We start from the raw sequence: 26,072 nt of genomic DNA, 5'->3' as shown, positions 1-26,072 counted from the left end.
TCTCTATACTCCTCCGAAACGGCTTGACCGATTCCTCTGAAATTTGGTAAGCATATTGGGTAGGTCTGAGAATCGGCTAACATCTATTTTTCATACCACTAAACGATAAGAGTAAGGCAGAACAGCGTTTGCCGGGTGCAGCTAGTTATAATATAATATAAAAGAAAGCGATATTATGAAATTCGCAATATTAAAAAAACGTAGAGTACAGATTGCCCAAAATATATAAAAAAAAATCGAAACAAATATTAAACATTTTTCATAAATCCAGGTCATGGTGTAATACGACATGTCGATGGAGTCGAGTTCGACTCAATATCCAGGGGCACTCTACTGCAAATATTATCTGCTTTTGACGAGAACATCAAATCAAGGGTCGCAGGGAAGAAAATTCCAATGTTTAAGGCGGAATTTGCCAACAACAGACACACATACCCTTTCATTTATCCGCATTTCTTTAACAAGAAAGAGATTTGGTTGTGAATAAATTTTCATACAATATAAATTTGTTTTTTTTTTGCGATTTAACTCTTCAGAAAAGTGTCTTAATAAACTATATATACTTACTTATATAGTGTTATATTCAAATTAATATAAATGCAACCTGGTCTATGACAATCAAAAACAACAAAATGCTCTGTCTATAAACAATTCTGCCATTAATGTCACGGAAATCGGCAAAGTGCAGTGTTTAGACGCGTATCGAAAAAGCATATGATGATTACAGTCTATTGTATAAAAGTATGAGCTATGGGTTAAAATGTCCCTGGAATGCACATATCCTGATCCAGGTTTCTGGACAGCCACCTCATTAATCCAGCTCGGATACGGAATATGGGTGAATTTGTCCATAGTGACTATAGGACTTACGTTCGGCTTTTCAGCTGTGGCCATACCGCAACTAAACTCGCCCGATTCTGAAATATTTTTGACAGTTGCGGACGAGTCATGGATTGGTTAGTCATTTTTAATTTTAACAATATCATTTAATATACGGAACTAGCTAAAATACTATCGAAACATATTTTATACATAGCTTGACCATCATTACCCAATATTATTTATCCCTTGCCTTCAACGTGTATTAGGTATACATTTATAAAACCATTCAATTAAATTATAAATCGTTCATTCAAACCATTGATGATCACATTACCGGCTCTCTAACCTTCCAAACGTTTCAAATAATTCTTAATAATCTGCACGAATTTCAATCTTTAATCCCTCTAATGCAATATACAATTTCACACATACATATGGTCTCTACCTATTTCAGAATAAAATTTAAACTATCAACCCTAAAATATAAAATAACATTTTTAGCTAGTGTTCTCACATTGGTTTCTCCTATTGGGTGTGTGTTATGTGGATATTGCATGGATAACTTTGGGCGGCGCATTATGCTCATCGTCAGTGGTATACCAGTGTGTATTGGCTGGTTTTATACTGGTTTCGCGCAGACAGCTTTCCAGATTGTCATGGGTAATCGCAAACTTTTCAATTGATTTATGTGTAGTGATGTAGTGATGGATATCAAGCGAATTGGTACCTTTTACAGAATTAATTTTTTGACATAACAGTAGTATTTTTTATCATAAAACTAATTCGCAGCCGTTTTCATACTCGTTTTGAATGCTCTTTTAAATATTCCATTTAAATCTTAAGGTTAAGAAATTAATAACTAAAAAGTCATTATTAGGGCGAGTAATTACTGGCATAGGCATTGGAATGGTGATGAGTGTACCCAGAGTGTATATGACGGAGATTTCCCTGCCGAACATGCGAGGGGTGATTGGTTCTTTTCCTAATATTGCTATGTCGATCGGTATTACGACTCAGGTACGTAAAGATTGATGATTGTCCAGATTTTTATGCATGGAATGCTTTATATATTAGAAGATAAATTTGATATTTATTCCACTCATAATACACACAAGAACTGCTGAGCGGATTTTAATGGTTGGTAGTTGGACTTGTCTCGCATAACTATTATAAGAAATTAAGCACCTTAAAAAAATGTAGGCTAGAGGCAAGAGGCTAGTATATAACAAAATATGAAAAATGTTATTATGGAACAATTAAATATATTTATATTAAAAATTTCTCTTTTTAATTCAGTTGAAAACATTCTATGCTCTTCTTCGTAGTGACAATATAAATAATAATTTACAGGCTGGCTTAGGATCTTTCTTACATTGGACAATGCTATGTTATATTGGCGGTATTTATTCATGTGTGCTCGTGATTTGTAACATTTTTCTGCCTGAGACACCGTATTACTTACTGCAAAAATCCTCAATAGAAGACGCAGAGGAATCACTCAAAAAGTTTCGATCAAAGAGGCACAATATCGATGCAGAAATGGATGAGATGCTGGATTTTAAAATTGATAATAATATACGAAAGTGAGCGGAAAATTATGCATTTAATTTTCAAAGAATAAATTTACTGACATTTTTTTAACTTTTTGTATTTTTTCCGAATTTTGCATAACAAAAAATGTTTATTTTTAGACTGACATTAAGAGAGCAGATAGCTGCAATGTTTATGAAATCTTCCTGCAAGCCGTTCTTTTTGATGATAATGTATCTGTTGATTACTCAGGTGTCTGGAGTTACTATAGTAACGATGTGGGCTGTTGATATTTTGGAGGTAGTAATAATAAACATTCCAATAAACTAATTTCCAAAAGTTAATCAGGTTTTATTTATAGTTTTTTGCACCAATCTAATCAAATAACGACTAATCGTAATATCAATAATTCATTTTTATTATTTTTCAATTAGCATTCAAAGTCGAGTGTGGACCCCCACGTGGCGAATGTCATGTTGGGCATTACAAGACTTCTGGCAGGAATACTCACATCGGCTCTCATCCTTAGAGTTGGAAGAAGACCTTTAGCGCTTACTTCTGGTTAGCATTAGCTCTGACATTAGCCATTTAATAACTGTCTATTAATATTCGTTGAATGTAGTAAGTAATATTCGGTGTATCTCAGAATTAAGTATCTTCCTGTCGCCCCCTTTCTTACATTGACTTGCTTTTATATACAATTTACCTATACTAGCATTTACCCATGGCTTCGCACGAGTTAAGATGTGTTTTAATAATTTTATCTCCGCCAGGTTTCGGTGTCGGTGTTTCTGCTATTATCTTAAGTTTAATTATAATATACATGGACTATCCCAGCGTATACCCGCAGATGTGTTATGTGGCCTACATTACATTCGCGTCGCTGGGACACTATCCACTACCAGTACTTGTTATGTTTGAATTGTATCCTTTGCAGGTTAGACTTGATTGAAGTTGTGTTTTTGTTTCTGTTTTCCTTCGTTTTCTTTACGGGTCTATTTATTGACCACTTAAGTTAAAATCATTTTCGATATTATTTTGTGCTTTTTGAAAAGATGATTGATGGCATAAGGCTTACGGATATTTATATTATTAGTTTAGATACATTAAATATTTTTGCTTTCAATTTTAAAATGTTTTTTGGTGTCTATAAATTAAGACAACGTGTCATTTTATTACGATAAAGTCGGGTTTACGTTATAATTAATTATTGTGTTTCAGATTCGCGGTATTTTGGGTGGAATCTCGATAGCAATACTGAATTTTCTCATGTTTAGCGCCAACAAAAGTTTTCCGTATGTGCGCGACGCGTTCGGTCACGCCGCTACTATTATGGGATTTGGAATTAGTTCTTTATTAGGTAGTATTGAATTATTTATGTAATAAAAAAAGTGAAGGTTCAATTGAGTTAATACCCTTATTTTTTAAGGTGATCGTTATGAATGTTATAGACTTAAATGATAACTACTTTAAAATATCCATAAATTAAAATGGCTATTCCCTAATTGACGAATGTTTGTGAAGCTGAGTACTTTACTCTATAACATTTATAACTACATTAATTTTAGACTGTGGTCGTATTATTATACTCTTCACACTAAATATTTACAAAAACTGACAGGCTGCCTCTACCTCTACCTGTACCTTCCTGAAACAAAGGGTCTCACACTTCAAGAAATAGAGGAGTATTACAAAGACCTGCGACCAACGCTCACCTCCCAGCGGCGAATAAAATCTGAAATGTACCTACGGAATGTAGCCAGTGGTGTCAGTAAATCGCTGATACGTATGGACAGACACAGGGATCGGTCCATGAGTTTGCGTAGAATTTCCCCAGATCTTGGCAAAGATAAGGCAGCAGATCACTCAAAAACTACAGATAATAATAAAAATGTAGACAAATCTAAAGACACAGATAAAAATAAAGATGCAGATAAAAGCAAAGATGCGGATAAGAGTAAAGATGCTGATAAAACTAAGTGATGGTCGGTCTTCACGGGTGAATATAAAGTTCAAGCTTAACTTATATTTATTTACTATTAGGGATGTTCAAAATGCAAATATTATAACGTAGCGAGAAAAACATTTGAACAGCTTAGATATAAAAACATTTAGAGGTTTGGATTTGTTCGTTTGGGCCCCAATTATGTTGTGGGAAATACTTATTGTATCAAATCGATTTAAACCGTACTAAAAAAATAGACAAAAATGTATGCAAAAAAAAAAACACTCTTCACTTGCATTATTATATGAAAATAAAAATAAAGTTTAACAAAATTTCGTATTGGAATTTCGTTGTATATTTTGTTGTACATACATATTTTATAATTACAATGTTATTTAAGATTAAGACTATTAAACGTATTTGAGAAATACAATCGGTTTTAATAATTGAATCTTCAACTCCTGACGTATATGGTTGTCTCCTTGGCTATTTTAACAAAAAATAAGTATCGTCTTACTTGATGATGTTGATGATTCAGACAATAAAAGGCTATTAGATAAATAATCCATGTCTACAATCGAGTTACTTAAATTTTACTAACAATAATTTTAGTTTCAAGTAAAACGTTACCACAGATAACATAATATATGCATTACTAAAGACCTAGCTTACATCTTATCGTGAGATTATCAACCGGTTTATTTTCCTCTTTTGCAAAACTATGTTTCACAAAAGGAAACATTAGGTTTCATAGTGTTTTGTGCCCTAGTTAGCGCTATTACGATATTATCTTAAAATGTACTTTTTGTAATGTCTTAGTATCTGTCGTGCCAATTTGGGCTTTATGAGGTTACAATAGACGCACTATGCTTTTTAATATCATAATTGACTCATGTTCACAGTTGAAAAACAAAATTGAATTAGAGTTGTTGCATGGAATAGTGTTTTGGAATTTAAGCAGATTGCTTAATGAGACACCGATCTAAAACTTTGCTATTATTTATGACCAGGATAAAATATGACGACGTTTCAAACATACTTTCTGTCTAACAACTTTCTACTCGGTATCTAATTATGTACCTAATTAGTTATGAGTGGTAAATAAAAGGGTAGATCTCTGCGATATGAGACACATTATGAGAAGCAATTCAAGTTGTATGCGGATTTGTCACTTGAAAAATTGTTATTTATTATTGTTATAAAATAAAACTGTAAATACTAGCATTAGATATTAGTTGTATCAAAAATAAAAAAAATGTATGTATATAATTCTATGAAAAATCAACGAAAATAAAAACATCACATTGCGAAACGGAACGTATCGGCTTAACGAAATAGGCGCGAAACCCTCCTACGCGGGCCTTTCAAAAATCATTACATTCACAACGTGAGTTCCATACTGTGATCTGTCATCTGTTGCGCGCCTTCTCACGTTGGTTTTAAAAATCGAACATAGTATTTAAAAATAAAATAGTGAAACAGATTAAAATATTGTGCCAGTGAAAAATGGTTCGTCACATAAGTGTTCTATTGTGTTGTTTATGCTTTTTGAGTATAACATTGAGTGATAGCGCCATAACCGCAGAAAGTGTAAGATACTTTTATTATTAATTTTTATACATTAAATTGTAGTTATTTTTATATATTTTTATTTTTGTATATGTATGTATGTTTTTAAATACATGAATTACGGTTCAATTAAAAAAAATTGGAGCTGGATGAATTAGAGAACAATAACAGTTCTACATATTAAAATAAAATTTATTCAAAATGTATTGTGTATTGTAGAGTTTAAACAAATTATTATTATATTTTTGGATATTTATAGATTTCTTAAAAAATTATTTTGCAACATTCAGTATTACTACGTTTCATTTAAGAAATCGATGCAAGGCGATGATATTTAGTCACCGAATACAGACAAAATTAAAACGAAAAGCATAACTTTTCCACAAATCTGTAGGTTTTCATGTAAGTACTATATGCATTGAAGACTATGTAAAAATATCCATTTTCATATTATATATCCTATGATTAAACAGTCACATTATTATCTACTGAAATAGGTCTACATGCCTTTTCCCACATCTCTTCTCTATTTCATGTTTTATTTACTTTAAATATTTCTAATAAGCGCATAAAAATTATTTACAACGTCACCAATACAAGTGGCCGTAAGTCGATATTTTGCTCCAGTTTCTATTGACCTTGAAAGCGTGCGACTTGACACACAAGATACAAGATTTGTTCTCGAATCGTTTTATTAAACGAACATACATCTATAAAAACGTGGCTGCTTGCTTTCTGTTCTTACATGGAAATATATTATAGTGATCGAGCGAAATTATTTTCACAGGTTCTTGCTTAAATATACAAGAGATTGATAACTTTTGTGGGTTTGCCGTTTGTTGAATCATGAATACTCATTTTTGTGATAATATTTTTAAATGGAACAATTTTCGTATCCGTCGATATTGGAAAAATATCATTTATAACATATTAGCCCAATTCTAAGACTAATATTATGACTAACTAATAAGGCTTCAGATAACAGAATAACTGATATAATGTATATAATGCTTACACTGTACAAATAGGGTTTGAAAAAGTATAAAATGTCAACACTTTTTGAACATTACGTGCGTCGTATAAAAAGCTCCTTCTTATGAAATGCTGTCTATATTATCTGATCCTCCTCAAGAGCCCCAATATTAAGTGTTGAAATAAAAGTGGTTATGTTACTACAATATATATAGATTTCTCGTGTATCAGTATAGGAGTGGGAATTTTTTTAACCGAATTCAAATAAGGAGGAGGTTCCCAATACCTTTGTATTTTTTTTTGGTTGAACCGATTTTGATGATTTTTTTTTATTTAAAGCTGGTGCCTTTCGTGTGGTCCCATTTAATCTGATCTAGTTCTGACAATTTGAAAGCGGTTTATTTTTTGTTGAAAATTATTAAAATATGAAGAATCATTTACATAAGAATAATAAAAGAAGTTACGATTACTGTTTCGATCACATTTGTGTATAAATTTATACATGTTTACGACATTTTACGGAAAAAAGACAATATAATTCAAATGTATATAAAAATCACATTCCCGATTAGTTTTAATTTCCATCAAAACATTTATTTTTGAGTTCAAGCTGATTAGTTCTACTGAAATGATTCATCTATAGCTAACACAATATTTTTTACTTCATTTTCAATGTCATTATCCTATATCAATCAAATATATCAATTTATATGCCTCAGTTTCTGCTTCTCTGACTATAAAATTGTCTAACTTTGAATCGGTGGATATGTAAACTATAATGAAACTCAAAAACTGCTCGACGGATTAAAAAACTCATTTCATCATTAGAATACTAGTTGATTACCAAGTAGCAGAGGTTACATATCATGGTTCAAGCTGGGCAAAACCGGGACGAGCGACTAGTCGCTAGCATATCGAACTCGATTACAAAAGCAACAGTTTCTCGATAGGTTTCAACGCAAAATGGTATTGCACGGTAACGCCTGAATGACTGGTTTAATTTAAGTGTGGTTGGTTAGAAAGTCGTATTTTATAAGAGTATCAGAAGGGTAATAGATAAAGTTATCTGTATGCGAACGAAACTTTATCACGATTTGTATTTATTTTCAAATAATGATCTCAAAAACTATTTACATTTGTTTTATTCTACAATAATTCCGTTTTTCAAACGATTGGTGTGACCATTTTTATGCTTTGGAGTTTAATTTGTAGTGGTACCTCCCTCCCCAGGAACGTGGGTGGCCTTTTTTTTGTAGAAAATAATTGTTTTGTTTTTAAAGAAATAATGTGCTTGCTTATAGTAGTTAATGTTAAGTAAATATTGGTGATAAGAACATTTTTAATTAAACATGAAAAATTGGACTACTTTACATGATTTCTAAATATTTTATAGTTTTTTTAGTGCAAGCAATGCGCTTGATCAATTATCTTATATAATAATATTTACTGTAAGTTGAATGAGATTTATTTAACCATTTTCTCACTCTCTTTATTCGACCGATTTATCTTCAGTCTATAAAAACACATAATAATTATGAAACAAGCTATCAAACGAGGGTAACAGAGGGACATATAAAGTTTTAGTTTTTATCACGGTTTTATAAGCAATAGGTTTGTAGTCAATTAATTTAATAGGTATATATTTTTGGTAGATAACTCTTTCGAAAGTTACTCTCTACGCGTAAACGTTATTATATAAGAATACGAGTAGGTACTATAATAATTAATTTATTGGGCATATGTAATCACTAAGCAGCAATAGATATATGCAATGGTTTGCGGGGTTACAAGCATCAGGTGTCACAAACAATTGGTGCGTGCAATTGAAACAGAGAAAGTAATTCACGGGTCGGTAATGTTGTATGCGCTTTTATTCTGTTTGCTTATTTTATCATGGAGATAATTCTATTGTTCATAGTTCTCTGTTTGTTGCATTAATTTAACCATGTGTGTAATGATCTATATAATTGCTATCAGTTAATTCCGATCAAAAATGTTACGAAAGAGCATTACAATCTCTTAGGTTGATAACGATTTTAATAGCGGTTTGAAACTGTAGTATAATAAAATAAAATGACTGTTTAAACATTGTGTAAAATTGGAAAATATTGAAGACGCGCATGAATGAATCTGAGGTCTCATTGCAGTTGAATTTTGTGTAAGCTGTAAAGAATTCTAAGAATGTAGTGAAAATTAACACGTTGGTTATCTCAGTTTTTTTTTTGTTTTAAAGGATAAAAAATAGAGAAAGTAGAAGAAATACAATTGCTTAGATGAGATCATGTTGGTTATTATTATCAACAATACATAATATAAAGACTTTCATAGACCCAAGAGTAATATATACACTGGTAGACCGGATCAGTGACTGACACGGTCAGACTTTGTGGAAACGGTTCCGTAATAAAAGCCGATTATTTCTCATTCAATGAACAATACCATAGGGAACATCATTTGTTTCACTCATATACATAATGCATAGCAAAAAATAATAAGCAATTAAACAAACACAAACGTCTACCTTCCACATTTCATCAAGCTACGTATCCATAACAGTTATTTATGAAATCACACAGGAAACTCTCGATATTTCCTGAGTTACATAAAGACATTTACTCAATGCGATGGCTGTTTCAAGCTCCATTAGTGCAACCCACATAACCAGCTAATCGGACCAGCTAAATCAATAAATGCTTGTAATAGACAATTTCGCAGTAGAGGAAGAGCATGCAAAATTGTTGGCAATCCCTGACGCAATAATTACGCAAATGGGGTTAAATACGGCGATATTATTATTTACTATGCTTCATTTTGTATTATGCTCGCTAAAATTAACGCCATGAGCTCATTCATGTTTTCTTTGTACAGAAATATTGCATTTTTTATCAATTAACTGATAAAGCTCTTGTTTTAATTAACCAAAAAATTTAATAAATTTTTTAATATTTAACGTGAACATTCCTTTAAAAATTAAAGAGTTAATGCAGAAAAAAAAAAACGTAATCCTTGGAGAATTCGTAACCTCAAACTCAAACATTTATTTATTCAATTTGACTTCTAATAGAAGCACTTTCGAATCGTCATTTTATACAGTTTTAACATTTTATTTATTTCATCTTAACTAATATATTTGATTTTTCGTTGTTGGTTACAATCATTTAACTCAACCGTTGAATCCGTGGAAAGTGGAAAATCTATAAACATCATTTCGACTTTTCATAGACCAACGTTTAAATAGAGGAGAGAAAGAAAGGGAGAGAGAAAGAACAAAAATCATTGATTGCATCACCTCCACTTTAAATTACTTTAGACGAAATTAAAAATATCCCGTTAGAAGACCATTAGTTTTATTTATTGAACTAAAATGATTATTAAAAATTGCAAGTATATATAAATAAAGATATTGATACAAAAACTGTAATGTTTTCAGGTTTTTGTAATCTTACCTATTATTATCAAAAATAATTTAAATAATTAAGTTTTAAAGGATTCGTATGTAACAATGAAAGAATTGCTTAAATCTTAAGCTTCACAAAAGATCCTAGTGTGAAATTCAATGCTGCATTTGTATATGGTAAAAAATTTATTGGAACAAATAAACGAATTTGATTGAAACCCCTATGTTATAGTGGGGAAATCCCCACGTCCTCTTCCCGAAGGAATTATGTTGGATTCCTACGGACTAAAATCCGTTGTATGTTTCGTTGAGCAAAGTTTAAATCCCAGCAAAATGAAGATCGAAATAATTATTTTTCACTTTTAAATACATTTAACACAGTCTTTTTAGTAATAACGACGTATCTAATATCAAATTTGAGTTAAAAACTAACGGATCTACACTAAAATCAACTCGAATGGCCCACACAATGCCTTATTTAGCCTGAATGACATAGCCTGAACAAGGTTGCGCCCACTGAGTCTGACTCAATTGCTGGCATACGTGTACTGTGATATAATTTGATACTTATACGATATAGCTTAAGGCTCATTCATGGTTGACGAACTAAAAATATAAATTGTCGAAAATTTATTTATAGTAAGGATGAATTAAAAGATTTGTTATTCATTTAACATTTTTTTTAATTGTACTTTTTAATTAATTTACATTCTTAAGTTAAGACTAATTTTAATAAAGTAGTTTTGAAATACATACATATTTTCTGAAAAAAAGGTTAGATTTCCGGGGAGGGAGGTGCCACTCCAGATTCACGTCCAACGATTGAATCGAACCCACGGAGTTATCGAGTTACAAAATAAAAATAAAATGTAATCAACTAGTTTTTCTCAATCTATAATACCTGCTACGTAATTTACTTCGCATACAATTAAACGGAGTTGTTGTATAAACTTCAAATATCCTTAACATTATTTGCCAATTCTGTTTCAGGTTTTTAGAAAGTTCTCAATACCTATTGGCGAAAAAATTAGCATACGAATGTATAACAACATGGCCTTTACGTTACCTCTCAGTTTATTTCGATTTTTAAATGTTAAGTAAATAACTATTATTATATAGGTGTTACTACTTATTATATAGGTGTTATAATTTTAATTAATTGATTGCAAATAATTTATATGTAGAGGCGTAATGTATGAAGAAATCCCTCATAACCTAGTTTGTAAGACAACGTGTTAAACAAAAAGAAATTCTAATTTCTTTTAACATCAATCTTGCCAATAGTGTTTCTAGGTGCCGCAATTAATCCACTTATTAATAAAAAGATCACCATTGTTTCAAAACTGGAGTAGTATTTATCGCCATTGCACAGAGCTTATGTAAACAAGGTGACATATTTACTGAACAGAGCGAACTAAAGGTTACTTATCGCAATACGAATTATGGAATCTGAGTTATGTAATTTAGCCGCTAACCTGTTAGGTTAATTGAAGGTATATCTGTGAAACCTAGATTCAATACGACGTATGTGGTAACACCAATAAATTAATAGATGATAGATTGTTTTTATTGGTGTGTTGAAAATTCTGCCTTCTGTCTAGGACGTAACAGTAGGCGGTGATGTAGTTGTCCAGTATTACATCAGAGGGTGTGGGTTCGATGCCCATTAGTTGCGTTAATAGATGCATAACATATTTAAATATGTTATGAAATATCGTCTGTTTGCAGTTTTTTGTGGTAGTTTATTCGTGTGGATTAAGACCTCATGATGTTACGGTCATTAGCTAACAGCAATACTAAAAAGACAAATTGATCTGTACTCCACATGAATATATATATATCTAGGACGTACAAATACCGCTACATTATATAATTATCGTATCTCAAATGAAAGTGCTTTCCCTGCGTAATTCGACGCATGCGATGCACGCTCTACATGCATCGATCAAAGACGAGAAAGCTGTCAATGTCACCTCAATGAGATTTGCCTTGTATGAGATCTGTTTTATTTTACTAGACATTTTATCTGGCTGAATGCGAGTTTTAACGGGGTGAGAAGTAAAAAATTATGCTATTTCATACTTGTAAAGTTTTCAATACATTAATTATATCAATGCGCGTATAAAATGTTTCTATAATTGTAGCCCACTTTCTATTAAATGCTGGTAATATAATAAGATATTCATTTAATATAATAATTTGATTTGTAGAAATATGTACCAGATATAATTTATTTGTCAATATAATCGTTACATTCATAATAACCTACATATGAAACTTATAAAACACCTTCCTCTAAGTTTTTCTAATAACCAATCACGTAGTTCATGTAAGCGTTTGCGAACAAGTTATTAAAATAGAGTATAAATATATTCTAAAAAAAACTCGATAATGTATAGATAAGAAAAAGAAAATAAAACAAAAGAGTAAGTAATCTTTGTTAATGTCACCCAAACTGAGACTTGAGACATTTGACTATCAAAGGTCGGTTAAAAGGCTACAGACAATGTTCAGATTGAAACACTGATTTTATAAAGCCTAAAGTCCAATAAAATAATGTTAATTGTAAATTGAAAAAAAATGTAGTGTTATCAATATTATTATAAAAGTAGCATATTTATACATATAATCACATGCATGCTATGCATAATTTTTAAGGAAATTAAATATTTTATATGATTTATACATGACCTTAATTATTAATTGGTTACCGTTCTTAGCAAGTGGTTTTTTGTTAATAACAATGTAGATAAATGTATAGAAGCATTGTTCACAAATAACATAAGTCTTTTATATATGTCGGTGCTCAATTTCCCATGACAAAGTACCTAATTATATTAATAGAAAATTATACGTAAATACATTAATTAAAAGTTTATATTTATGAGTAAATTCCAATAATATTTTTTATTAGCGAGTATAAATTTTCTTTAAAAATATTCAGTCTTTATGCAATTGATCTTATTACGAATAGGTAGTGTTTTGAAAGTATCTTGTGAGAAATGTCTGTTCTGTTTGATGCTCTGGACTTAATATAAAATTAATAAAATAATCATAGTATAAATAAATTAAATGTCATATTTATTAAATTGAAACTAACAATACTAACGTGATGTTTCTAATTAGTAAAATGCCAAAATTATAATAAACACCCGATAACCATCGGAGCAGCACAGCCTTTCATGCAGCGTGACTGACCATGAAGATGTTTTGATTAATTTATTAGATTGTAGCGAGGTTAGAAAATCTTGTTGAAAAAATGTTTTTTAGGAAACTTGTAAATTTCGTAAATTGGCAATTAACTCAGATAAGATGAAATCTTAAAAAGCAAAAGATAGATATTCGTATAAAATTAAATTATGCGTATATTCTTTCTTTAAACAAAACATATTTATACGTTTCGTATGGTTGTGTAAGTATTTGAAAAAACAGTATTATCTTATATGTAAAGAGGCAAGAGGAAACCTAAAGAACGTAGAGATAAGGTCTTTATAATACGTATTCCACTATTTTTCCTGAATATAAATTTTCATTTTACACACAGACTTTTAATATAAGTAATATCGATAACAATGGGAAGATTTATTGATATCAAAAGTAAACAATAAGAACACAATATTCCACTTTATATGTTTGATTTATCTTTTCAGGAAACGAGATGTAGGAATCCACCCACTGCACCACAAAAGATCGAGCGAGTGATCACCCTCTGTCAAGATGAAATTAGGCTTTCGATTCTAAGAGGTAAGTAATGATTAATATATCCTAATAATAAGATCTAGACGAGTAAATAACTCATAAAAATCCGCCATGAAAGTCCGCCATTTCTTTTGAAATTTATAAAAAAAAAAAACGAAAGAAAAAGTATTTATTACCACAGATATTATTTAAAAGGTACTTACATTATTTATAATAGAATGACACAAACGAAACAGCCCCAGCAAAATTCTGCAAATGAAACATGTAGGTAACAGCAGTTATTATTAAAGCTGTGGATAATGTTTTTAACCAATTTTTCGCAATAGATAAATAATATGTATTGTTTAACTGGAACCAATTTAATGTTACAAATTTGTAATGGCGACAACAATTGACTGCGCTACGGTACCATAGAATAATATCCGTTCTAGTTTTAAAATGAATCACTAAGAATATTAAAATAAATTTCGAGTTATAAGTACCATCACGTAAATTTTTAATAAGTTTATATTTTGTCAGTTTTTACTATCTTCTAATAGTCTTAAGACTGACGACATCGCGTATGGGTTAAATGTAGACAAAATTGTAGAGAAAAATAAACAATTGTATACAAAAACCTCAAAATTAGCATTTTTCAGCTTGCATTCTGGCCTGCAGCTGCTTCCTTGCTCGCATATAATTCGAGGTCAAGAGTAGTCAAGGTTAGCAGTGAAAGTTATGATAACTAGTACCCATTGTAACCGACTCTATTACGTCATTTGTTATTATACTACGCGTTAATGACACGTCATGTAAGACGTGAAAATAGTCCATAAAAATTGTTAAAATTTTGATATAAGAAATCTATATCTATATACTATCACTATAATTATTAGAATGATGTACAATCAAAACAAAAATATTAGTATAAATACTAAAGAAATTGTATGATATTATAATACATGCATGTGTTATCGTTCCGTATTGTAAAAATATTTATTAAACCAAAGTTCATGAGCATCGGGCTCATGAACTTTGGTTTAAAGACATATGGCGTTATGCCCTGTGCCTGGCCACAGATAACATAATACTATAGTCTGGCTTTTAGAAATTAGAGACGAGTCTCCCCGTGACCACGCTCGCTGTAAAGTGTTCGAATCGTCGGGTTAATAATATAATGAATAAATCGCGTTTGAAATCCGTTAAAAAGTCTTTAATTTCTAAATGTATAATACTCAAGTAAAATCAAACACAAGAAGATAATAGTCTGCCTTTTTGTCACAAACGTAAAAGGAGTGAATAAATCGTATGAAAATTGTACAGACAATGGTTGTCGCCATACATGTTATAATGTTTCATCATGCATAATTTAACGTTAAATTAAATCAATCTATATTTTGAAGGTCTGGTCCGAGCTTCCTCTTTGGAATATCAATTATTAAAATTAGATCAATCTGAGCAATAGGTTAACCATATAAGGATATAACGGCTTAAATTTTTTATCAAGCACGAGTTGTTTTATTAAGGTTATACAATTTTAAAAACATCTCATTTAAAGTTTGTACTATGATATAAATGTGTAGTTTGTTTCTTTGTTTGAACGCGTTTATGTCTGGAACAGCAAGACCTATTTCAATGATTCTGTCATCGCTGGACATTTATGTGATCCCTAGGTGCCCATATAATTCCTTAAGACATTTATATATATTATTCAAAATAAGATGAGAGGAGGCATTTGGTTTTAGAATATTTTTAAAACTATTTAAATGAATTTATATCCCCCACATGGTATATACTTGTTACCCGTATCTTTATAAGCATATATAAGAGGTTAAAGAGTGCTCTAATTTCATATCTCCGAAAAAACGTACAACATACGTAAAAAACGTACCAAAAAATCACCCGTAAAAGGACACTCACACTATCGTATAAATAATATTATAGTATCAACTCATTAGGTAGGATGGTAAGGATTATATTTCTATATTAGCACAGAAAAAATTCTAGTCTATGAGTTAATAATCAAACACTACATAAAACCAATTGTCCTCGCATTGTTGACAATTATCCAACGACACAAAGGCACTATTTTATTAACCAATATTATATCAGACTAGTCCTTGTAGCCTTGCAGTATGTTCGAAAGGTTGCTCGGAGGCGACGCGACGGCCAGTTGTGTATTGTAATATGTGCAAATGATACAAAATGGCTGACAAATGCCTTTGTTTTCCTGGTTTCTAGATCAATGGATGAGTATATGTAATATCGTAGATGCGATAATCATTCTACAAAAATTTAGGTTTTATTTTTGAGAGTTTATTTAACCGGACACCGACCGGCGCCATTTTTTCGTGGATTGCTCTTATAAGAAATTATATAAATACCTGCGAATGAGGTTGATTTTCTTGACAATTCATAAGTACGTGCGTGACTCAATGTTTCTGATTCATTAAACATGTGTATTTCCTAGCAACTTAACATACGTATTGGTAATATTTAAAATGCCGTACATTGTTAATTGGAAGTATCATATCATTTCAATTAAGATGGATTGCCTGTGTCTCTCTATTTATTATAAACTTTATTGGTATTTATCTCCACGATGTTTGACGTGCATTTATTCTTTCTTAACAAGATTTCCAAACGGTCTTGTAAATTGTTTTCAAAATTCAAACTATCAAAAAATGAATTAAACTTCGTCACTTTTTAAGCTACCATTTGTATTAATATTGATGCGTTTGTTACTCCGATGATGTCAAGTACCTAGACCGAACCAAATAGCTGAGGAAGTCGGGGACAAATAATAACCAGCTCCCGTGGTCCCCTGGAGTTTTAGTCGGTAGGAATCCGACATAAACCACGCATCCTTCCCGTGGGTATCTACGCAAGATTTCCCCACTCAAAATAAGAAGGTCGAACCAACTAGAGTACATTGGTGTAAAACACATATCAGTTTAAAGACCTTGCCAATCAAAAGTGTGGGAAGAAGGTCATAAAAGTGCTAGTTATTCAATAAGTACACAAATATTGCGTCATCTTTGAGATCCATACCTCATAATACTTTCACTGATATTACTTAAACACACTACAGATATTATTGAACAACCAGTTTTCGCCCGCGGCTTCGCTCGCGTAATAAAAGGGAATTTCCATTAAAATAACCACCGCGGTAAAAAGTAATCTATGTTTCTCTTTACATCTGACTCCTTACTATCTCCTGACACAAACATCGTATCAGAACGCAATATTGCAATTTGAAATAAGGACAAACATAACAACATATATTCGCATTTATAGTAACTATTAGTACATACGGGCAATGGATGACAAATGATGTATACATTTCTGATTTAAATTTTATTTCTATTGTATTATTAATTAACAATTATACTCGTATAGATAATCTTTAATCATTATCTCATAAACATTATAAATAGGAAACATTTGTGTTTTTCTATGTACGTTTGCAATGTTTTCATACAAAAGCTACTGGATTGATTTCAAAAATTCTTTCACAATTAGAAAGCTACAAATTCTGAGTATTATAGGCTATTATTCCGCGGGTTCGTCCACGATTGAAACCACGCGGCACAGCTAGTCTAAGATAATCTACTTTCAAAGTACATACGATAGGTGATATAATGCATGGCTACAGCCAAACACGTCAGGTTTCAAGGCTTACATCTGACGAGAATTCAATACATTAGCTTATTCAAGCCTTCAACTAGGATTACAATCATGTCCATTATGTTAAAATCAATTTACATTCAATAATATGTTAAAAACATAGCTTGATTAATTTGAATCATGATGTAACCGGAACAAATTGTTTTTATTTTTAAGCTTTTTATAACTGCACTATGTATTAACCTTTAATGAACAAATACAGTCACGATCGCGTGTATATCGCCGAAAGTCGTGTACAAATGTTTAAGTGGGAGTCAATCAATGATGAATACTCAGAATTATGATACTTAACATAAAAAATAAATGTTATTCTGTTGTTAGCATGTAACCCGAAGTTTCGTTGTGGCGATTGCACGAGAATTCAAACGCATTTGACTTTTAACTCTCACGGCCGTGATTAATGGCGTATGTCTAAATTGCACATGGTACATGCTGTTCTAATTTGTTCATAAACCAAATGAAAAATATCGTGTATCTTATTGACATTTAATTTTTATAAGACCATAACTGAAAACATTTGTTAATTTTTATCGTGTATTTTACGAGGAACAAAATATGATTTAATGACTGATCATAGTTTAGAAAAAAGATGTGCCTTTGCTAAATTTCTATCATTTATAAAATCTTCTTAAATTGACTATTATGATTTTTACAGTAAAGTCAGTACTTACAGTTATAATTACAGCATTTTTTTTAATCTGAACTAGTACAGAAAAAAATAAATTCCTCATTATGCATGACGTCATTTGGCGCTTACTATATTTAAAAATAAATGTTTTTTATAATCAAAATATGAATGAAAACCTTAATATTTTGGAAAAGCAAGAAATATAAGTGTGAATGTTATTCTAGCTTTAAATAAAAAAACGAGTAGGTTATAAATTTTAAATATTGTAATTTTTTATTTATAGATATTAAAAATGGTATATTACATAGAGAATATTATCTTAAGTACTTTTGATTACGCTAACATAATATTCAGTCTCTAGATTCCGAATGCAAAATTCCTACAGTTCGTGACTTGGAAACTATTCTAATAATTATTAGAGGAATTTGGGCCTTTATCCAATTATATCTTCATATACTTAATATTCAATATCTTCATATTGAATATTAAGTTAGATTGAAACAAAAGTGTCTTAGAATTCGCTTAAATATTTTGAAGTATTCAGAACTACCAAATGTAATAATATATATTCCGCTTCCATTAAAAAGCGACGTTTATCATTAAGGTAAATATAGGAGTAACGTCAGGTCGTTCGGGAGTTAAAACAAAACATGTTTTATGGTTTAAGCGAGTTGCTTTAAAGAGAGCGCGGTAGCTCCCAAATAACCATAGCAATTACCTTTTATAATACCCCCATATTACGGCCTTTTAACATTGCGTTAAAATTTCGCCCTTCCCATAGCGGTACTTTTAAATATCACTAAGTGCCGTTATTGCACGGGAATAAGGAGATAAAAATATTTATCGGGGTCGCAATGTGTCATGTTAACTTGCTTTTGTAATGTTCGGTTTCGATTAAGTTTCATTATGGTCCATTTAAATTGAAAAAATCTTAATTATTTTGCGTATATTTCTTTGTCAGTGTAAAAGTGGATTTATTATAAGATTTAGTTTCAAATATTATCAGTAATTCTCATTGTCTTAATATTTTTATGTGTATGTCATTTTCTTTTATCGTCTATCGAAATAAGACGTGGATCTCGTTTACACTTAGTTTGAGATAAAACGCACATATCCAAGAGCTTATATCGTTATACCAGTTTCCAAAAAATACAATAAATAGAAGTATTGATAGAGAAAAAGTGAAATAGAGTTTCATTAACATAAGAAATACGTTTTATTCTAGAATAACACTAGACGACTTCTTTTTATTACGTGAAATAACGAACAAATCAGAAAGAATTCAAAGAATTCATTATATTAGTGTACAAGACCATTATCATTACAAAAAAAATTTAAAAACATAAATAAAACACTCTTCATCATTAAATAATAGTACTGTCACCGATCCCTGATAAGTATACTAAGTGTGAATAAAAACTTGTGTTCAAAAAATACAAAAAAAAAAAAAAAAGTGTAACAATTGCTCATTATCAATTCTTTAAGCACTTAAAGAGATCACGACTCTGACTACCTGTTATGCACGTCCAATACCAAAAATGGTATGATTAGGAAATATACAATTTCACGTCCACAGCGCGGTTGCCTAGTGACCCATATAACTCGGTTGCATAAACTTGCATTAGGCACCTACAAGGGACATGCAACGCGTTTGCGCATCTTGCGAAAGTGTTGCGTTTTGTTTACGTTTTAAGTGTCTAGGCAGTAGATGTGGACTAATATATCGACTCAGTTTGTGCATGGATGCACAATAATTATAATTTCAATATGATTCATGTGTTTAGCTATCAATAAAATATATACGATTGAAATAAAGAAAACGATCCGTCTAATAATGCGCTTTTAAAATACCAAATAACATATCTATAATAAATAAAATACAGAAAGATAATTTAAGTCTGTAATTGTATGTTAATAGTTGTAATGTTTTATAAATTCCTCGTATTGCATATTCTATAGGTGTATGACGGTATCTCAGCTATTTGAAAATTGAAGTATTTCTTCATTAAATAGACACATCTTTTAAAGACATTGTTTAATGAAGTAAATATTTGAAGTCTATGACCTAGTATTAACAATTCCCTGTAGTGTATATACTCAACAAGCAGTGGTGGCTCAGTGGTGAGAACCTCGGACTTCAAAATCGATAAGTCGGGGTTCGAGACCGGGCGAGCGTGCAGGATATAAATTGATTTTTCAATTTATCTGCGCATGTGGAACATCACCACTGCTTAAAAACGGTGAAGGAAAACATCGTGAGGAAACCGGCATGTCCAAGAATTAAAAGTTCGACGACATGTGACATCTGCCAACCCGCACTTGGCCAGCGTGGTGGATTATGGCCTGAACCCTCATAGGAGGCCTGTGTCCCAGCAGTGGGAACATATATGGGCTGATGATGATGATGATGATGATGCATATACTCAATAATGAACTTATATATTTTATGATGTTTGTACTGCAGTTAAAGTTAGATTTATATAATTCTGTTTATACATTATAACAACTTAACCATTATTTTGGATGATCCAATAAACATAATCTAAAAAATGTCATCATTCATTCATTCATTCAAAAAATGTCATTTATCAGCAAACAGTTTACTACAACAATAATTATTATCAACAACAACAAAAATAAAAGTAGAGTACTTTAGAGAGTTATTTAAATAATATATATCTTATTGAATTTTATAAATTTTCTCTTTAAAAATACATTTCCATTTTCTTTGGCCACGGCGTCACGAGAAACTACCCGGACAAATTTTGCTAATCCTTAATGGAAAAAATTAAGAATTTTGCGACAAAACTCAATTTACCGCTTATATCGATATACGCGATAACAGTTCGCGTATAATCAGAACTATGAAGCCGGGTCAGTTTGTGAATACGTAAGTATATTAATATATTCTTCGTTGGCATTTCAGAAGCGCTGGATGTCATCAAAGAGGAGCACACGATGCCGGCGGAGAGGCGCAGGAACAAGAGGGAAGTTCCCTTCACACATGATGAGAAGAGAATAGCTGGGGTTAGTGTTTTACTCATATTTTTACTTTACATTTTCACATATTTATGTCATCGCCGGTAACGGAGCTGGTGGGACGCCTGATGGTAAGCGCTACCACCGCCCATGAAGTTTTTGTAATTGATCCTGTCTTATAATTTGGATTAGCATCTCCCCGAGCGATGTCGGATTTTTTAGTAGTCAATAATTATCTTGAGTTATCTCTGAAGAGACTGGATTGATGTTCCCTATTTCTTCACAGGTCGTCTTAATTGATATATTACATTAAAAGAATCCTAATTTAGTTTTAGGTCTATACCCTAGGTTTTAAAAACCTCATCGTCTCTTACAAGAATAAGCTATAAATATGTGTGTGAAAAATATGTATGAATTAGGAGTCACAATGTTAAACTTCCCTGTTTGACGTTGAATTAATATGAATTTGTTTTATATTTCCAGTGTCTACTGCAGTGTGTTTACCGGAAAGTGAAAGCTGTAAGTGTTGGTTCTTTTTATTGAGTCGTAGCTTTACGGTTAAATATATTTATTTCTCTAAAGATTACAATTAAATCACTTACAGAGAAATACAATTTTTACATCATTTTTACTCGCTTAGCGTTATAAGTACGGTTAACAAAAGAAAACAAACTAAAATAACAATAAATTGAGGGTAGTTTCTACTTCTCATAGACAATAAGTAAGCTTTGAATAGCAAAAACTTGTCCTTCCACCTTCTGGAAGCGTGTAGGTACACGTATCGTTAAACATCTACTCTCAGAATTGCAGGTAATAAAATCATCTGGTGAACAACGAAAATACTCAATTCACCGAGCTTTCTATATAATCAAAACTGACTTACATGTCATTTTTTATATTCCTACCGTATTATAGAGAGCCTGTATATACAGAAGACTAAAAATATTAGATACTCAAGTAAAAGTGAAGAATTTAAGATCAGTGAGATAAAGTTGTTTCGTATCTAAGCGTCGCATCTTTGACGATTTTACTCGGTTTCACTTTGATTGTGTTCCATTTCGATCAGGTAGTGAAATTTACTGTTAAAATAGCAATATTTGAGCTTTGTTAAGAAGTTTTTAATCGAATCAGTTGAAAGTTTTTGGTCTTTATATATACTCTATAGACTCTCTTATATATATCTTAATGTAAAAATGAGATTTCTTAAATATTACTAATGTGAGTAACATATTCTTTAGAGAGGGGTTGCAATTGTTAAATATGTAATAGTCAATAGATTATTTAAAATTGGGGTTGGGTTTGATTGAAAATTCCGTTTTACATTCAAACATTTTAAAAGGATATTAGAATATATTATTATGATAAAACGCACATCGACTTCCATAAAGTTTACGAAGCAACCAGTTAACGTAAGATTCGCAGAAAAATTGCGAATTTCGTTTAATAATCTAATTTTATTATTTTACTACTACGACGTGGCTTGATTGGTATAATTTGTTAAATATAAAACCTTTTTGCGGGATGTAAACTTAAAAAAAATCACCTCTTTATGGTCCTCTAGCACGCAGAGAAATATGAGCCTCATAAAAGTTGCATACCTGTGTAAATCATAGGGTAGGTACCTAATTGAAAACTGTCATTAGTATTAACTACGCTTCGAAATTTATTTTTAATTATTATTATTTATTGACATCTCGTTGTGTGGTAAACAATAAACTGTCCCTTTTTATATTTTTTCAGAATACGGTTGTGGTTTAAGCAAATAATTTAATGGCGGGTCTTTATGTTTCACATGAAACGTACGATGTATATAGAGCGATTCAGATTTTATAACATTGAGTAATCCGAAACCATAAAAGAGCATTTTATTCCATCGTCATATCAATAATAAAAATTGATTATATCGTTATCATCTTATGTGATCGTATAGTCACATTTATTATTTAGCATTATTTTATACTTACGTTTGTATAATAATTCGAATTGTATTATATAAATAAATAATTCGAATTTGAATTCATCGAATGTATGAGAAGTAGATTTCATATTTTGAAACGTTTTATGCGAATTTTTATTCCAACCAAGATGAAGCAGTTTAATAAATCTTTGCATTATTTATTTTCCTACACTGATCACTTTGCCCTAAATCTAAAGAACTTCCCTACGCAAATAAGATATTTGCTTAATTATATCTATGCACTATAAAAAGCAATAATTTATGTTTGTTTATTTGTTACGATTTAAAGCAAAATTTTTCGACTCGATTTTAATCAGTCTTTTACCTTCAGAAAGCTTAATCTTAACCGAGTAACGTGGCGTCGAGTAAATTAGTTTTTTTTACTTAAATGTAAAAATCCGGTCCACAGGTGGACGGCTACGGTTTCCCAACACTGGAGGGTCTGGTCAGTCTGTATTCAGACGGCGTGAACGAGAGAGGTTACTTCATGGCTGTGCTTGATGCGTCCCGGGAGTGCCTTATGAAGAATCACGATAAATTCTCGAGGACGGTTCCTATGAGTATGTATAATATTAACTATTCATGTATTTTTTTCGGTGAATGATGATAAGAAAGGTGGTAGGTTGTGGAGAAAGGAAGAGTGACATTCCTCCATCATAAAAGATGGCAAGTCTACACGACATGCGGACAGCTAAGGCTCTAATGGAATATTGTTGGAAAGTGGAAGTGGTTTTTTTGAGTAACAATTAATTTATAAATAACTAGACGCTCGTCCCGGCTCCGCCCGGATATAAGGATTCCTGTTTTATCCCAAGGAAGCATTTAATCGTGATAAAACTATCCCTATCACCCAAGTCAGCTCATACCCTGTCTATATACCAAATTTCATAAAAATTCGTTCGATAGTTTCAGCGTGATAGACGGACAAACATCTAAACAAACTTTCACACGCTCCTATAAAACGCTACGTAATTCATGTTTAGATAAGAGGATTCTCTTACGAATACAGGGAAGTTCTCAAACATATATAGGCGTTGCTACGGTTTGGCAAAAAAAACGCGGTTTCGAATGCCGCCTCGTGATAAAAATTTTCTATTCTCTCAAAATTTCTCATATATTTTACAAATTTTCTATTCATTTTTGTAAAGTCAAAACATACATAAATTGTTTTACCTCTCAATAAATTATGTTAGCCTGATTTACTTTCATTGTAGCGTAATGGGAAAAAGTCCCGTACCCTAGTACCTGCCTCCTATTGTCTACAATGCCACTTATGATCCAACAACGGGACTTTATCTTTTATTATGGAACTTAATCTTAAATAATGTTTTGTTATATTATTATTAATTTATTGTTTATGACTGCATTTTTTTAACTGATATCCAGTACTCGTTTACCTTTTGGATTCCGTATCCAAAGGATAAAACGGGATCCTATTAGTAAGTCTTCACTCTACGTCTGTCATTAGGCTGTTTCGCCTATCAGTTGGACAGTTGTAATTTTCAGAGATAACGGCTTTCTCTTGCAAACAAGAAAAATAATAAAAAATCGAGGTAAAGCTACGCCTGGCACGGTCATAGTTAGATGGGTCACCAAGTTTTTTTACAATTTTTATCTTATTTGTGTATCTAACCCTGACTGTCATTAGTCCACCTGACCGACTTTTTGTAGTTAGTTTTTATGATTTTTTTTATTTTTTTTTTCAGATAATGGGCTGAATTGTGACATCTCTTTCGACATATTTGAGTGTATCTCAGACCGGATCGGCGAATACTGCGGTACTACAGGACTTTGAATTTATTAACTTAAGTGTGATGTCTAAACAAGACATTTACAAAATGATTTATAATAAGAGCATAATAAATCTTGGGAGACCTATAGACACTTATTAACCTTTTTCATTTGAGAAAAACTCTCATTCCGAAATTACAAAAAAATATTATGTACAATGAATAACTACTTATTGATTTTTTATATACATAGACACTAGGCTTTTGCATAGATAATAGTAGTCCATATAAAGAATACTGAAATGTAACGTTTCGTAAAAATTAAAGATGTATTCGTTAATAATGTAGTTACCATACGATGTTTATATTAACTTAATTTTATAATTAGAATAAGTGTTTATATTGAAAATTGTAAACGTGATAATTTATAAAAATATTAACTTTACTAATTATGATGCTCACTTTCCTTTAATATATGTATTTATGTGAACTCTCTTATTTTCTAAAAACCAAAAGTCACTGTATTTATATTTATATGATGGATCTTTATAGTATACCTTGAGTTGACAATATCTGAGAGGACCAGGACGAAACACTTATCAACTTTTTTCATTTCAGAAAATATGTAATTTCGAATTATAACTGTCCATACTAATGTTGTGTATTAATTTTTTTCAGAATGTAAGAGGAATAATAATGTTTATGAATAATGTTACTAGTATCGAAATAACACATAAATAGTGAATATCCTCGTTATTTTAATCATAAGAAAATAATAAATGTATCTTCTAAAGTTTTTGGTTCTTATTAATATTTCAATAATGCGAAGCTTTATAACGAACTGATAGGATTAATGTAGATTATATTTGTTGTATAATAAATATGTAAATAGCTGATTTTTGTTTGATTTTGTAACCCATAATCCCAAGTAATTATTAAATTATTAAGTATCCACTAGCTTTCCGAGTGGCTTCGCCTGCGGAATCAAAGTGATTGGCTGTTAAAGGTTTTACCCGCATAGTTCCCCTTCCGTTAACCTGTGTCCTCACTCTGGTCTTAACCTATCTTTATACCAAGATTCATCTATATCGATTAAGATGTTAATGCGTGAAAGAGACTACTCTATAGATAAATAGAAAGACAGAGTCATTTTCGCATTTATAATATTATATGCCAAA

General features: G+C 31.1%; 2 protein-coding genes across 2 annotated transcripts; both read left to right on the top strand.

Annotated features, from left to right (window-relative positions):
* Window positions 1-760: 760 nt before the first annotated feature.
* LOC119831330 (facilitated trehalose transporter Tret1-2 homolog) lies at window positions 761-4,335 on the top strand. Its single transcript, XM_038354633.1, has 9 exons — window positions 761-956; window positions 1,324-1,482; window positions 1,700-1,839; window positions 2,173-2,405; window positions 2,514-2,652; window positions 2,787-2,913; window positions 3,126-3,289; window positions 3,574-3,712; window positions 3,974-4,335. The coding sequence occupies exons 1-9, from the start codon at window positions 761-763 to the stop codon at window positions 4,333-4,335; spliced, it is 1,659 nt and encodes a 552-aa protein (XP_038210561.1).
* Window positions 4,336-5,662: 1,327 nt separating this feature from the next.
* LOC119831129 (general odorant-binding protein 70) lies at window positions 5,663-25,516 on the top strand. Its single transcript, XM_038354388.1, has 6 exons — window positions 5,663-5,887; window positions 13,886-13,979; window positions 21,155-21,255; window positions 21,691-21,726; window positions 23,574-23,724; window positions 24,871-25,516. The coding sequence occupies exons 1-6, from the start codon at window positions 5,804-5,806 to the stop codon at window positions 24,957-24,959; spliced, it is 555 nt and encodes a 184-aa protein (XP_038210316.1). The 5' UTR covers window positions 5,663-5,803; the 3' UTR covers window positions 24,960-25,516.
* Window positions 25,517-26,072: the final 556 nt, after the last annotated feature.

Source organism: Zerene cesonia, chromosome 13 (assembly GCF_012273895.1).
Source record: "Zerene cesonia ecotype Mississippi chromosome 13, Zerene_cesonia_1.1, whole genome shotgun sequence".
Taxonomy (NCBI): domain Eukaryota; kingdom Metazoa; phylum Arthropoda; class Insecta; order Lepidoptera; family Pieridae; genus Zerene; species Zerene cesonia.
The sequence above is the reverse complement of the archived record's forward strand: the minus strand, read 5'-3'. Positions and strand labels throughout refer to the sequence as shown.

Bases quoted from the DNA above. Each gene is read 5' to 3' on its own strand.
- LOC119831330 (XM_038354633.1), top strand. From the start codon at position 761: ATGTCCCTGGAATGCACATATCCTGATCCAGGTTTCTGGACAGCCACC. The intron at 2,406-2,513 runs GTGAGCGGAAAA...GTTTATTTTTAG, and splicing joins ATTGATAATAATATACGAAA to ACTGACATTAAGAGAGCAGA. The intron at 3,290-3,573 runs GTTAGACTTGAT...ATTGTGTTTCAG, and splicing joins TTGAATTGTATCCTTTGCAG to ATTCGCGGTATTTTGGGTGG.
- LOC119831129 (XM_038354388.1), top strand. From the start codon at position 5,804: ATGGTTCGTCACATAAGTGTTCTATTGTGTTGTTTATGCTTTTTGAGT. The intron at 13,980-21,154 runs GTAAGTAATGAT...TTGGCATTTCAG, and splicing joins TAGGCTTTCGATTCTAAGAG to AAGCGCTGGATGTCATCAAA. The intron at 21,727-23,573 runs GTAAGTGTTGGT...TCCGGTCCACAG, and splicing joins TTTACCGGAAAGTGAAAGCT to GTGGACGGCTACGGTTTCCC.